The 14,469-nt window shown below is 48.9% G+C and overlaps 3 protein-coding genes across 3 annotated transcripts in view; 2 read left to right on the top strand and 1 right to left on the bottom strand.

The window, feature by feature from the left end:
- Window positions 1–7,534: 7,534 nt before the first annotated feature.
- On the bottom strand, window positions 7,535–9,360 carry LOC136454976 (uncharacterized). The gene is made up of 4 exons (XM_066455199.1): window positions 9,088–9,360; window positions 8,757–9,021; window positions 8,146–8,660; window positions 7,535–7,798 (listed from the first exon to the last, which is right to left on the bottom strand). Exons 1-4 carry the CDS (start codon window positions 9,358–9,360, stop codon window positions 7,535–7,537), a joined length of 1,317 nt encoding a protein of 438 aa, XP_066311296.1.
- A 2,538-nt stretch (window positions 9,361–11,898) lies between these two features.
- On the top strand, window positions 11,899–12,832 carry LOC136486389 (actin-depolymerizing factor 3-like). The gene is made up of 2 exons (XM_066483301.1): window positions 11,899–12,057; window positions 12,145–12,832. The coding sequence occupies exons 1-2, from the start codon at window positions 12,055–12,057 to the stop codon at window positions 12,574–12,576; spliced, it is 435 nt and encodes a 144-aa protein (XP_066339398.1). The 5' UTR covers window positions 11,899–12,054; the 3' UTR covers window positions 12,577–12,832.
- Window positions 12,833–13,611: 779 nt separating this feature from the next.
- The window catches only part of LOC136486465 (actin-depolymerizing factor 3), a 1,890-nt gene continuing 1,032 nt past the window's right edge, over window positions 13,612–14,469 (top strand). Inside the window, exon 1 of the mRNA XM_066483392.1 lies at window positions 13,612–13,768. Within this exon, the coding sequence (XP_066339489.1) occupies window positions 13,766–13,768 (3 nt within the window). The 5' untranslated portion in view covers window positions 13,612–13,765. The remainder of the gene's footprint in view (window positions 13,769–14,469) is intronic.

Here is a 14,469-nt window from a genome sequence, read left to right as displayed (position 1 = left end):
AAATGTGCTATCCAGTCAATTCCATCTTGGACGATCACGTAGATAGTACAAGACGTGGTATCGGCTAGGTAGGAGCTAGTGAAAGCACGTCCCTGATTTTAGTTAGCATCTTTATGCCCTAAGGTGCTAATTACACATGTGTCCGGACTCTATTGGATGAAGTGCCGAAGGATATATAGGAATGGTTCCTTGTCTATGTAGGAAATGCCCTACATGTGGACTAATGCTTTTGTGCCATGCGAAAACAGCCCACAAGTCCTAATGCTTGTGCATAGTCTAGTTGGTGTCTAGAACGATGGTTGAAGTATTACCAGAGAAGCATGTGAGGAAAACTCTAGCCTCCATCCTTAGCTAGGGAAAGGCTGCTGCTGCTATGAGAAAGGTTAGAGAGTGCAAAACACACACCTCAACGTGTGAAAGCAAAGAAAAGGGAGAACACGAAATATGTCCAGATTTTATGGTACTAAACCGGTTATCTTCAAGCCGGCGATTAGTGACTCAAACGAAGTTGGATTGACCCCAAACTTGGTGATCTCATTCCTCGCTTAGGACCCTTCAATGTCTTAAGTTGGTTTGAGTATTGGTTGAGTAAAACATCGGATTTGAGAGATATCTTGTCGGCTCGGTTTGCTGCCATTTCAGAACACAACAGTTTTGGTAGATGAATTGTTTGGATGGACAAACGGTGTCCGTTTGAGTTGAATTTTGGTGAGTAGTTAGAAGACCCATGGATCTACATGCCCACCAAAATTTGTGCATATTGGAGCAGTAGTTTGTGAGATATGAATAGAAAACAAAAGGGTACAGAATCTGCAATTTCGCGGCGACTGCGATCATCCTTCACCTGAGAAAGTTGTGTTTACAATTGATGCCAAGATTGGCAACACGATCATTGTCTTGCCATTAGATAATCCTTTATATACCCTTGAGAAGACTAATTGCACCCCTATGTGCCTTGCTTTTGCCCTCTTAGATCAGCAATGCGTAAGCAGTCAAAGTGTTCTAGAAGTCAAATTGTGCCCTTGCAATTCGAAAGTAATTGGAAAGGTGTCAAACCGTGGATTTTTGGACTGTGGTTTTTGAGATATTGATTGGCCTTAGAATGGAAGCTTCGACGACAAATGTAGTAAGAAAGCTAGTTTTGCTACGATGCAAGTCAACCCAACTTGCTGTGCAACTGCACCACGAAGGCAAATTGTGCTCAACCTGCTTGGTAGTGAACTAGTCCCTAGTTTTGTGATTACTTGCAACTTGTTTTGTCCTCCAAGCCTCGCTAACATCCTTCTACATCAATGGTTCTCCAATGCTGACATGCCTTTGGTACCTTATATGTGTTTTTACCCAAGAGGTTGCATCAGATTCCACCTAGATCACTGTTGCAACTTGGATCCCAAGGCTCCCTAAGGAATGATCATCGAGAACGTTGAGCCGACAGAGTCAGCTATTACGTTTACCACTCACTCGGTAGACTCAGACCATACAATATTGTTATCAAAGAAAGAGCACTGCGCACATGGAACATTATGTAGCTTTCCATCAGTTGACATCTAAGTGATTGCACCGCTACAACTAGTTTGGATATTGGTTAACTAGCTTCTCATACCCTCAAAGGACGTTTACCCGTTTATGATCACATCCTTTACGAGAAGTTGTGCTCAAGCCACTTTAATAGAGAACTGCTTTTCAAACCTTGGGAGCAAATATAGCACCGTTGCAAGAAATATCCGTCAACCGACTGCGGTCTAGTGCAAAGTCCATATGGTATGTGCTATATCCACTTGGGAAGTAGATGCTGCAAGTATTTAGTCTACGTTTGTATCGCTCTTCGTACATCGAGGACGAAGTACGTAGGACATTGCTATCTTGGATTCCTCCCAAAGTAACAATACTTCATGAAGGCCAACGAAGGAAATTCTTCAGACAAAACTTACTACAAAGGACAAGTATCAGAAAGTGTCTTGACCAAATTAGCCTCTCTTATGCTTGAAGCTATGTAGCCTAAAGCTCTGGCTGATATGGGAAACTGGTAGCATGTCTCTCTTCCACAAAAGTCTTTCGTCCTGAATCTCGGGACGCGATTCTTTTAAGGGGGGAGGGCTGTAACACCCCAGGTGTTTGCCACCAGTTAAGCAATGGGTTTGAGCTAAAACATGGTATATTAAGTGATGATGAAGATGTTAAGGTCGAACCTATAGAAACGAGCCCCAACCTAAACTTGGAGATTGCACCTTTGCTCGCCTATAGACCCCTTTTCAAGATATATGCTTGGGTGGTGTTATTGGAATATCTTCATGTGTCTCACATCAATAACCATCTATATTGATCCATGGAAAAGTTTCGTGAAGTTTGGAATCAAGAAGTCACATGAAATGACAAGTTATGTCCTTGCTTGGATCGTTTTATAAAGTGAATGGAATTCTAGATTGTTCACCAAACCTTGCAACCTTGCCCAAATTACTCTAGATGAACTCTACAACAAAAGTCATGAAGGGTTCATGTTGAGCAAATACCAAGAAAATGCTCCAATGGATCAAAAAGGATAATTTAAGTATCATCGTGATCCTACTTTGGTCAAAGTAGAACAGTAGGTTCTATACCATTTTTGAGGTTGGACCTTAAATAAAAGTTGTAGTACATATCATGTAGAACAAACTTTGTTTTTGGACCAAGAGCTAGATCAACTTGGAAATAAGTCAAACTAGAGGCTCGAAGTTGGAACCTGCTGCTGATTTCAACACTTAGAATTATTCTAAGTCAGTTTCGCTAAGCAACGACGTTGGCATTCCGCGTTCTCCGAAATTCATTAAGCAACTTGAGTTGGTCCAAAAAGAGAAGTTGAAGGTTATACTATGGAGAAGAGCATGCAAAAAGTTGCACTGAGTTTGACCGAGTTTTGACCTCCGAAAGTGAATTTCCGTGACCATTATCAAGGCGCTGACACTAGCAGTTTGTGGCTTAATTACCCGCTGTTGAAGAGCTCTAATGACCTTGGTCTCTAAATGAAAAATGTAGAGCAGTTCGCGGGCTTCAAACTTCGTTTTGGGCCCAAGGTCTTAATCAGCCCAGAGATGGCCCAATAACAGCGCCCACCGTGCCCACGTTGCTGCCCGCCACCTGTTCGGGAATATGCCTCTGTGAACGACACGTGGCCGTGCATGGCAGCCATGCCCGAGCTGCGCCCCTGCTCTCCGCCGCGTGCCGCGCGCCTCCTTGTGCTCTGCTCCTCCATAACGCGCGCCAGACGCTCCCCACTCCTCCCTGCTCTCACTTGCTCGCCCTCCCACTCGCCCTCACTTCCTCTGCTCTCGCCATGGCTGCGGTTGCCATGGACGCCGCCGCCGAGCTCCACGGTCACTGCGTTCCCGCTACTCCGCGCCTCTCCACTCCTCCTGAGGACTACCAGCAGCTTCGCCTTCACCTCCTGCATCTCGTGCTCGTGCTCGCCGTCCAAAACCACGTTGGGAGCACCGCAGTCGCCGACCGCCGTCGCCTCCGACCGCCGGTGCACATGGCCGGTCCACCTCGGGCCACCTCTCGGCCATCCGTGACCACCAGCGGGCGCGCGCGGGACCCCTGGTGCTCCCCCGCCCCTCAGCCGCCGACGGCATGGCCTCCTACGGCCGGAGCAGCGAGCTCCGACAGCCTCCCCTGCTCAAAATCCCGTCAGGGACCTCCTACTAGAATTCGACGAAGTTCAGGGTCCTAACTGCGAAGTCAGTGACTCATGTGAATAGTACCGTAAGGACTGGTTTGTAATTATTTTGCAAGAACTTTGGAAATTCATAGTAATTCATAGGAAATTCGTAAAATAGTAAATGAGGACTTTTTGGAATCCTTGTGAAATTGTCTATGCAGTGGATCTATAATATGGCATGTTTTAGTTTAAATATTTTAGCAGGTAAAAATAGATTTGTGCAGTAAGGTTGTAATGCTAGTTGAATTTGTTATTTTTCATAACATGTAGATCTAGGGCTCCAAATGAAGTGAAATTTTTGTGGCATGCTACTCATGTGATAGTTGATGTGTGGTAAAAATTTCATGAGTATTGGATGAAGTATGAGTGAGTTATTGGTTTATCTTGCTCTCACATGAATTCTTGCTTTAGCAACTTGTCTTTTTCATAGAGGTTGCTGTACATATCCAAATGAAGTGAAATTTGTACAGTAGACTATTGAGAGGATATGTGAGCCACTGTAATTTTTGTAGAAGTTATTGTGCCCTTTTGGTATATGTTCATTAAGTCACCTTGTTATCTAAAATAAATTAAGAAATGCATTAAAAGAATTTATTTGGTCATGGATACTAGGTTTTCTGGTGTTCTTTAGTCATGTGTGAAATGTTGGTAAAGTTGGTCTTGCCCAATTATGTGTTTGTAATGTGAGTTAATAATTATTTTCTTGCCGATGTGGTTTATGGACAGATCTGGGAACCTAGCAAAGTTCTTTATGATAATGTGCCTTGTTGTGAAACTTGTTTATACAAAAGTTGTAGATAATCCATGTATCTAGCTGCTGTTAAAATTTGGTGGTATTTGGCCTAGTGGTTTAAGAGTTATGCCTGTTTAAAGTTGGGTTTCAGAAATGGCTGTTTTCTGTCAATTGTAGACCAGTTTCTGTAAATGGATATATTTGACTTAGTTAACTTGAGAATTATGCTAAGATGATTTAATATGAATTGTAGAAAATTTCATAAGCTTTCCATAATGTCTTCTTGCAAGTCATTTGGATTTGTATAACTCTAGTTATAGCTAAATCTTGTAGCTGCTGTTTGCATGTCCAGAAATTGGCAGATTCCAATTATAGTGTTTGCTTGTATATTGTTAAGTGTGTTAGTGTAAACTATGCTTGTCTTGCTTGCTATTTTGTGATGCGTCTCATGGTACTATTCTTCATATTTATGCACTTGCATATTGCATCTCATCTAGGTACGCTAGATGTACCACGTGAAGGACGTGATGTTGGAGCCAAACCCGAAGACGGTGTTTGATGGATCTATCCCGAAGATAGAAGGACTAAGCAAGTGTTAGGACCTATGATGTCACCAGGACGGTGCAAGCTAACTGAACTGACTTGTGGCGGATCCTAGGCAAGCCCCGGAGCATTATAAGTCTCCTAATTTATAAAAGCAATTCTTTCTATATATGAGTTATATATTGTTGCATTAAGTTGTAGGAGTTGATTGAAACCGTTGATGCATTTATTACTATCCTTGCCTACCTTATTACCTTTTTACCCTGTTAGGTCAGGATTGAATAACTGCTTAGCCTTGCTTAGACCGATAGCGATCGGTGATATCCGGTCACCTACATTATAGGTGGTTACTGGAAGAATTTAGCTATGGAAAGAATGATATCCTGGAATTAACCATGTGTGATGGATAATTGGAGACCGGACGGAAAAAGTTGGAGGCAACCAGACAGGGTTCTGGGGTGCTGTTAGTTTCCGTCTGTGTCGATTAAGGACCGATCGTTGTTGGGCCTCGAGTCATGTTGAACGCATGCCTTACATTTAGCTGGCCGGATAAAGTACCTTCCGACCGCGAAGCTAGGGAGATTTTTCGGGCCGAGTAGATTGCCCGCAACGCACTGTGCCGGAGCAGGTGTGGTAGGACACGGGGGCGGGATGATAAGGCCAAAGTGCAGTCGGTCGGCCCCCGGGTACATGTGGTTCCTGGCAAACTCGAGATACCTGGAAAGTTGACTCGGTGATCAATATCTCACTTTAGCGGGTGAGTGAGGTTTGTGTAAGGAATAAATCACCAGCTAGTTAGGAATCGATTCGAATCGCCATCGCTCCTGGATAGTGAGCACTTGACTCGAGTTACTGCATCGTAGTAATTATTATGGAACAATGATGGTTATCTGGATGGTACGGGATATGCTAAATATAAATTGGTAACTGGATGTTATTGGTTAATCAAGTGATTGCTATAGTACAGGTGCTTACCTAGATGGATAGGTCATAATAAAGATGATGCAAAGTACTTAAAATGGTTTCTTCATGATAGCTTATGCTTTTCGCAAACAAGTCAGCTAGCCCACTAAAGAAAGCCTTGCATAATCCTTGGTGTCACTTTATTTTGGTTTAAGACGGGTAAGTCTGGCTGAGTACATTCGAGTACTCAGGGTTTATCCCACCTTGTTGCAGGTGATGTTCTCGACCTGTTGATGATGGTGGCTAACCACCGATGGGCTCGGTGATTCTATACTTACTTCTCATCTATATGCTTTTGTCGGATGATGTCACTATGCTAGCAATATATTTGGAACTTATATTAATGTAATCATTTGAAAGCTATGTTGTTTTCACTAAGCGATTTTGAAACCCAAACTTGTACTATTATTTGTTAACCCCTTTGTAATATTATTTCCGCTGCAACCCGATGTATGTGATGTGTATTTGCTTAATCACGCGATCTTGGTTGTGATGTTGATTTACCGAGGTCTTTCGGGACACTCGGCGGACTACCGGGTTTATATGAGTGAAAGTATGGGTGTGTCAACGTGTTAGCGGGGATAACCGTACTTGATCTTGTATAAATTGGGCGGTTCTGTCACACTCCTCTAGCATCGCCCATCGCCAGTTTCCATCGTGCTCGGCCAGTGCAAATGTGGGTGGTTCCTCTGCACTGACGAGCAGCAGCTCTTGGTCATTGAGCAGCCGACCAGCCAGTCCTGAGGGCCCTATGCCGTCGATGATGTTGTCCAGCCTACGGAACCGCACCTCCTCACCTTCATGCTAGTTCCGCAGGCCCTATCAGTGTTGATGGAGTTTCCTGTTCCGCCTGAGTGCTCGTCACCCTGGTTGCAGTGCTCGGCACTACTTCTAGATAGCTCGTCACTACTCCTACGGTGCTCGGCACCATTGTAGGAATGCTCAGCCTCAGTCTAGGAGTGGTCGGCACCACTACAAGACTGCTTGGCTCCGCTACGGGAGTGCTCGGCACCCATCCTAGAGTGGTCGCCACCACTACAGAACCTCCTGGCACCACTCTTGGCATGCTCGACATCCCTCTAGGAGTGCTCGACACTCCTCTCGGAGTGCTCGACATCCCTCTCGAAGTGCTCGGCACTACTCCAGGATTGCTCGGCTCTGCCGCTGGAGTGCTCGGCACCCCTTTCGAAGTGCTCAACACCTGTTCCCCAACGTCTCCACCACCATGGATGACCAGGTGCTCGACGACGAAGGTGCTGGTGAAGCCGCCAACTTCCCCCGTGCTTGGACTGTTCTAGTCCTAAGCCGCCTTCTCGTCGAACACGACGTCGCGTGAGACAAGTACCTTTGTCTCCTCTTGGGTCGTAGAGCTGGTACGCCTTGGTACCCTCCGCGTAGCCTAGAAACACCATCAATGTGCTCCTGTCCTCTAGCTTGATGAGGATCGGCTTTGTCTTCCTGACGTGGCCGATGTAGCCGAATGTCCAGAGGAAGGACACGCTCGGCTTGCGCCTATACCAAGCTTCGAACGGCATCTTGCCCGTTAGGGCCTTGGTCAGAGCACGGTTGAGGATGAACACCGCCGTGTTCACCGCCTCACCCTAGAATCTTGCCAGCATGCCTTTGGCCTTCATCATGGATTGAGCCATGCCAACCACCATTTGGTTCCATCTCTTCACCATGCCATTCTGTTGTGGCGAGTACGGTGTGGTGTGGTGTCGCACCACACCTTGATCCGCGCAGTATGCAGCGAACACCACCGAAGTGAATTCGTCGCCGCGATCAGAACTCTGCACGTGGAGCTTATTGCCGCTCTCGGCCTCCGCACGCATCTTGAACTTCTTGATCGCCGCCGCCTCTTCGTCCTTGCTCGTCAGGAGTTATAGCCACATGTAGCGACTGCAATCATCCATGAGCAGGAGAAAGTATCGCCGACCACCGTTTGTAGCTGGCGTGATCGGCCCACAGAGGTCGCCGTGGATGAGCTCGAGAGCGTCCTTCGCACGATACTTGGCCGCCTTAGGAATGGTAGCCTCCTCTACTTCTTGGCTAGGCAGCTATCACACAGCTCGCCTCCGTGCTTGATGTGGGGTAGCCCTCGGACCATCTTCTCTAGCTGACCAAGCGCGTCGAAGCTGAGATGTCCGAACCGGGCATGCCACATCCATGGTTCCTCGATGCGCCTTGCCGCCAGGCACACCGGCTGCTCTACCTTCAGATTGAGCAGGTACAACCAGTTCAGGGACCTCTTCACCTTGGCGATAAGTCGCTGCTCCCGTTCCCTGATCCTAAGGACTTTGTCCTTGATCAGTACCTCGCTATCGCGCTCATCAAGCTGACTAATGCTGATGATGCTGGAACGCAGCTGCGGGATGTAATATACATCCGTTAGCACACGCTGCTCCCCATTCTGGCACCTAAAGATGATGGTGACGCGCCCTTGGATTGTCACCCGTGAGCCATCGCCAAACTTCACCGTATCGGTAATATCGTCGTCGAGCTCAGAGAAGGATGCTTTGGAACCCGTCATGTGGTTGCTGGCACCAGAGTCTAGATACCACCGCTGCTCCTGGTCGGCGCGCCACACATCCAAGGTGGACTTGGGCGCGTGTTCATCGAGGTTGATAGCCTTTAGGGTCTTCCTAGGTCCTTCCACCGTCGTCGTCTCTTTCCTCTCCTCGGCCTCGACGTTGTCAATGCACAGAACGTCGTCATCAGGACAGTGACCTCATCGTCATCATTAGCTTGCGCTAGATGAGCCTCAGCCTTCTTCTCCTGCTTGCGATTTGGGCACTCCCGTGCCCAATGGCCCATCTTCCCTACAGCGCCGATAGGCGTTGGGGTCGACCTGCTTCTTCTTCTCCGAAGAAGCCTTGCCACGACGCTTGCCATCGCCAACGTGGCTGGAGAAGGCTACCTTCCCGGAGTTTCTCCGAGCAGCCCACTTCTCTTCTATCAGCAGTAGTTTGTCGTTGTCCTTCGTTGTTGTCGCCTGATCTAGGCGCTCGTCCACCGTCCGCAGACGACCTGTCACATCCTCAATGGTGAGGGTGGATAAGTCCAGCATTGTCTCTATGGAGAGAGCGATCTAGATGTACAATGCCGGCATGGAGTGGAGGTACTTGGAGACCGCCTTCTCTTCGTCGATGGTGACGCCATGGCTCTTCAGCTTGTTGATGAGCGTCTGCAGGCGGAGGGAGAAGTCCTCCATCATTTCACCATCCTTCTTTGCGCGGTCGGAACCAACGCTCATCGCCGTAATAGCCTCCCACGCCTCCTTAGCAGAGCTCTTCGCCCCGAACGGCTCCCTGTACTCCGCCGGTACAGCAGCGATGATAGCCTCCAACGTTGACATGTTATCTTCCTCATTGTCGGTGACCTTGTCAACATCATTCCAGAGCCGTCGGGCTCTGAGCTTGACCTTCATGGTCACCGACCACTCTCTATAGTTGGTGCGAGTCAGCGTCGGTCAACTGGTGCCGCTGACCTCCCGCACCGTGTGAACAACGACCTACAATCATGGTTGGGCAGCCACAGCAGTGCCACTGCCGTCGTCCATTTTTTAACCGTTCGTCATTGCCAGCGGTTAGTCCGGTGATGGCGCTTGTACGGCTCTGATACCACTTGTTAGCCCACAGGATTACCGGCTCAGGTGAGTTGATCACTCACCAGTCTTGTCGAGCACCCGCTAGTGTTGTCGAGCACTCACTAGCTAAGCCGACCACGAACAAGCGTTGTCCGACCACACACATTATGGCCAGAGGTTGAAGAAGAGGGAGAACAGAGCATACACACAGTACAAGCACCAGCATTGGCCGAAGCCTGTATAGAAGATGGCAAATCTGAACTCCCTTTGTTGAGTTACAGTGGCAAACTATATATACAACTTTATCCATCTAGTCATAGTACAGCTATCATGCTGCAACAATGACTAGATAACACAGCAGAACTGACTTGTGTGCCTGTCCCTGCATGTGGCTACAGTCCGACAGGTGAGCCGTTCGACACCTGTCTCTACAACAGCTACAGTACCACAGCATGAAGCCTTTTTAATGTCGTCTTTCCTTACTGTATATTTACACAAAGAAGAGATTATCTAACATTGACGATGGAAGCCTTGGCCTGCCGTGATGGAATGCTCTTTGCCAAGGAGAAGGCGGTGGTGAAGCTCCAACTGGAGACAGACAATCAGGAGCTGGTCAGACTGTGGGCGAGCAGGGATTTTCAGAGAACTTGTCTGGCGCCAATTCTTTGTTGTATGCTAGCCGCTCCTGTAATCGCATAGCTCGTGTACTAGCAAAGCAAGTCACAGGTGACACCAGGCTGGGAGAGTGCAAATTGCTCCGGCCTGTATTGTGAACCTGTTGGCTGAAGCGTGTAATTCTCATACTCCCTGATGAATGAATGAAGCTTTAATTCGCAAAAAAAGAAAAAGAAAAAGAAAAAAGAAGATCAATAATCTTGGGATACGCTGAAGGCACCTGCGCGGTGGACCTGTAACCCCGCGTTTGAAGAGCTGTGTGATTACATTTTCGGGTAGTCTTACGCGGTAAGCAAATGAAACTGATCAGAAACAGAAATATGCATGGAGCAGTCGTCACGCAAACAGAAAAGTATTGGAATTGGGTAGTCAAGCCAAGGTCGCCCTAGGAATACGGTCCATCAAATTAGTATGAAGCACTCGTTATTGTTAGGACGCAATTCTTAGTGTATTAATCTCACAATTTCCAATAGTGCTAGCTTTACATATTTGGATTCATAAATAAAACACAGGCAGTCTCTCTCAACACATAGTTTCATCTCACAATTTTATAGGCTACTAGTTACGGTTTACATTATTCACGTCCTCGATCAACCGAGCTAGCTCAGTTTTCTTCACACAGCATAAAGGAGCAACATTCATGCTCTTGAAGTAACTTTCACACACTGAAATATACAGATCTGTGGCAATTAAATTTAGCAACTACAAGCATACCTTCACCGGCCACAATTAAGCGAACTAAAACTAACTTTCCTGTAACCAGCAGCAATTTCAGGAAGCAATGCTTGAACAAGGTAGTAATACTAGTGAAGTACAACATTTTACTGCAATATTCCAAAATTGATTCAGCACTTACTGATGCAGCTCTGGCTCCAAGTGACACCATCATTCACTGATCACTAGCTTAATTTTGAAAATGTTCAAGGTTCCTCGAAAAGTTGCAATATCTCTAAACAGGTAGAAGGCAAGTTTCATCAAACAGCGGTGAGAATAAATCCTGCACACTTGAAGGTTGAAGGACCAAAAATAGATTCTTGTAACTCTGACAAATAGAAATATGCAGAAATCAAAAGAACAAATGTTAATTGTATAAGAAATGTCGTTGGGTATGATTAGCACCGCGTAGATGAAGCGGCTCAAATAAAAGAAAGAGCAATGTTCAATTGAGCACTCATGGCACTTAACATGTAAGCAGTTCCATCTCTACAAAAGGAACTGCAATCCGGGCCCCGGCCTCGCGCAATCCGGCCTTGCATGTAGATACAGCCCTGTCCAAGACGGACGGCGAGACAAGACGGCCCAAGCAACGCTCGGAACTCTTGATCAACCGCGTAACTCACGCCGACAGAAACACGTGTTGGATGTGGATGCTGCCCAATTATTAATAGCAATCGCTTAATCAGGATGGGTTGGCACGCTCTGGGCGGTGTTTAGCTGTAAGTACCGAACCAACCACGGTTCAGAGGCCGCGGCGACAAGACACGCGCGCTCTGTGCCGACTGCCGAGTGCCACGTACAGGCGTCTAGAACAGACTAGGCTCCGGCCGCTCTCCCCGGTGCTCACACGTGTACAGTACACCTCTTCTTCCTCTCTGATTACTTCCTCGACTGTGACATCTTTTGTTCTGATAACCCGACAGTGACATCTTTGACACGGCCATGGATCCGGCAAGGTCGCGAGCTATTAAAGCACGTCCATTGAGAACCATTGTCCATTGACACCGCAACACTACTGCGGCTACTTGCAAAGCTACAAGGTTGCATGCTGTTGCTGTGATCGTCGTTGAATTGACTTGAATCTTTCAGTTCCCTTCTCCAGTTCTCCACACCGCCCGGCGGGCTCCGACGCGACTAGACACAATGGTACGTGCTCTCTCGATTCCCAATCTGGACTCGATCTGCAGGAGCACGTTTTCATTTCAGTTACTGGATTGTTGCATTGCACTGCAGGCGAACGCGGCGTCCGGCGTGGCGATGGCGGAGGAGTGCGTGGCGCGGTTCCAGGAGCTGCGCGGCGGCCGCGCGCACCGCTTCGTGGTGTTCAAGGTCGACGACGCGCTGCAGCGGGTGGTGGTGGACAAGGTGGGCGAACGGGGCGCCGGCTTCGGCGACCTCACCGCCAGCCTCCCCGCCGACGACTGCCGCTACGCCGTGTACGACCACGACTTCACCGTCGAGGACGCCACCGCCACCGGGGAGGCGCCGCGCAGCAAGATCTTCTTCGTGGTCTGGTCCCCCGAGGCGGCGGGCGTGAGGAGCAAGATGGTGTACGCCAGCTCCCGCGAGGGGTTCAGGAAGGAGCTGGACGGCGTGCAGGTGGACCTCCAGGCCACCGAGCCCGGCGAGCTGACGCTCGACGTCCTCAACAACCACGCCGCCTGATGAACGAGGATGATGAGTGCTTGCATTGTCGCTCCGTCCATTCCGTGACGTATGGACACCGTATGCGTGCGTACGGCATGCAAGGTGTACCGTGTACGGAACTACGGGGGTGCAGGGTGCTTGCAGCATTGGTGTGTAGTTAATGGTGATATATACCGAGTCGTTCTTGGATCGTTTCCTTCCTTCCTTCCTGTAACGTTGCTGCTACGTATACGACACGAATAAAACTGACGAATTGGTCGCTCTTTTCACTGAATCGGAGGGGATCATCATCATATGTAAAGTACGACAGTTTCGTTTCTCTGTGCGTGCACGTGGTGTCCAGGCTACTGAACAGCGATGTGTTTGCAACCATGGTGTCCCGCTTCGACTGCTAATGTTCTGCTCACAGATCAGCGTGCATGATTACTACTAGTAGTACTGCTTCAAGGACGGCACGACAGACATCTCACAAGACGCGACGACACGCTAGCAAAGCAGCCGAAAGAAAAGTATAGTAATAACAATTTAATAAAGAAAAAAGGAAAAGGATAAGGCCGGTGCCACGGCCCACGGCCCGCGGTCGGTGTCGATCGCCGCTGCCGCTGCTTTTCTGTGGTTTTGATTCCCCTGGTATTTATTTATTACATTTATTATTTTCCAAGGATGCTCATTCCGAAATCTCTTTCGAGGAAAAGAAAACGAACGAAATATTATGAGAAAAAGCTCACGGGAACTAAAAAAAAGGCACAAAAGAAAGCACAGCGCAATTCAACTGTGACGTGCACTATGATCAATCGAGTAGGCAAGTAGCACATACGTACGTACTCCAATTTCGTTACATCGCGGGGCCTGGCGGCCCACCTCCCCTGGGGCGACATCGCGCCGCGCCGACGTGTCTCCATCGGGGCCGTCCATCTAACCATCCGACGACCGCAGCCGCTCCGTTCCGTCGCGGGGCAGCCACCCACCCCATCCTCCCGCACCACACCGCACCGCACGGGGGGCTACGCGGTGGAAAACCCGGCGACCACATCAAAACACGAGGCGTCCCCGCAGCACTGGTCACTGGGCACGCAGCCTAGCAGCACACCAGCAGCCAGCCCCCGTCCTCTCTCGCTGCCCTTCCCTTTCCCCTCTTCGCTTCGCTTCGCTTCCGCCGCGGATTCCTCCTCCTCGTCCCCTTCCGACGCGCGCGAGCTTGCCCGAGATGGTGAGGCCCCTGCTCCCATCCGCTTCCCCTCCCGCCCGCGCGCGGCTGCTCCCCAGATCGGCGCGGGGCGTGCTGGTTCCGCGCCTGATTTGAGGGCTTTTTGTTCTCGCGGGGCGGTAGCGTAGCGCTTCGGATCTAGTTGGATTCAGTGAGGATCGCGGCTGCTCGGCTTGCTCGTGGGCTGATTCGTGGTTTCCTCGGGAGGGATTTCTGATCGGATCGTGGGGGTGTTCATGGTTCCGTGTGTGGTGGGGACTCGGGGGAGACGCTTGAGAGCCAGAATCCTGGCCCGCGTGACCGGGATTCCGCGATCTGTGATTTCGATGTCGGGTGCTTTGTCTAGTGCTAGCTGCAGGCCGTGGCGTGGTGCGCGGCCGCTTGGATCCGTGGTTGTTTGCACTGTGGCGTGTGAAATCGAGCTGTTTAGATCTAAGTTCTGCGAGATGCCGTGGCAGTGGAATCTCGATTGATCCGTGTATCTCAGCGCCCGTGTAGCTCGTGTGACTGCAATACATCTGCTAATTTGGGTCTCGACGTCTTAGGATTGCACCAGCTGCTCTGTAGTCCTGTTGGTTCTCGTGTGGATCTGTTGACTGTAGGTTCCATACTTGCAGTAGCACACTAGCACTGCCATTGACCAGGAGCTGCGCAGCTATGCTGGAATCTCTAGTGGTACTATACTCTGCTAGTACTCACTAAGA

The sequence above is a fragment of the Miscanthus floridulus genome, chromosome 1, assembly GCF_019320115.1.
Source record: "Miscanthus floridulus cultivar M001 chromosome 1, ASM1932011v1, whole genome shotgun sequence".
NCBI classification, from domain to species: Eukaryota; Viridiplantae; Streptophyta; class Magnoliopsida; order Poales; family Poaceae; genus Miscanthus; species Miscanthus floridulus.
This window is presented reverse-complemented; position numbering and strand designations above follow the sequence as displayed.

Bases quoted from the DNA above. Each gene is read 5' to 3' on its own strand.
- LOC136454976 (XM_066455199.1), bottom strand. From the start codon at position 9,360: ATGAAGGTCAAGCTCAGAGCCCGACGGCTCTGGAATGATGTTGACAAG. The intron at 9,022-9,087 runs GTCACCATCGAC...TTGTACATCTAG, and splicing joins ACAAGCTGAAGAGCCATGGC to ATCGCTCTCTCCATAGAGAC. The intron at 8,661-8,756 runs GTAGGGAAGATG...GATGACGATGAG, and splicing joins CCCCAACGCCTATCGGCGCT to GTCACTGTCCTGATGACGAC.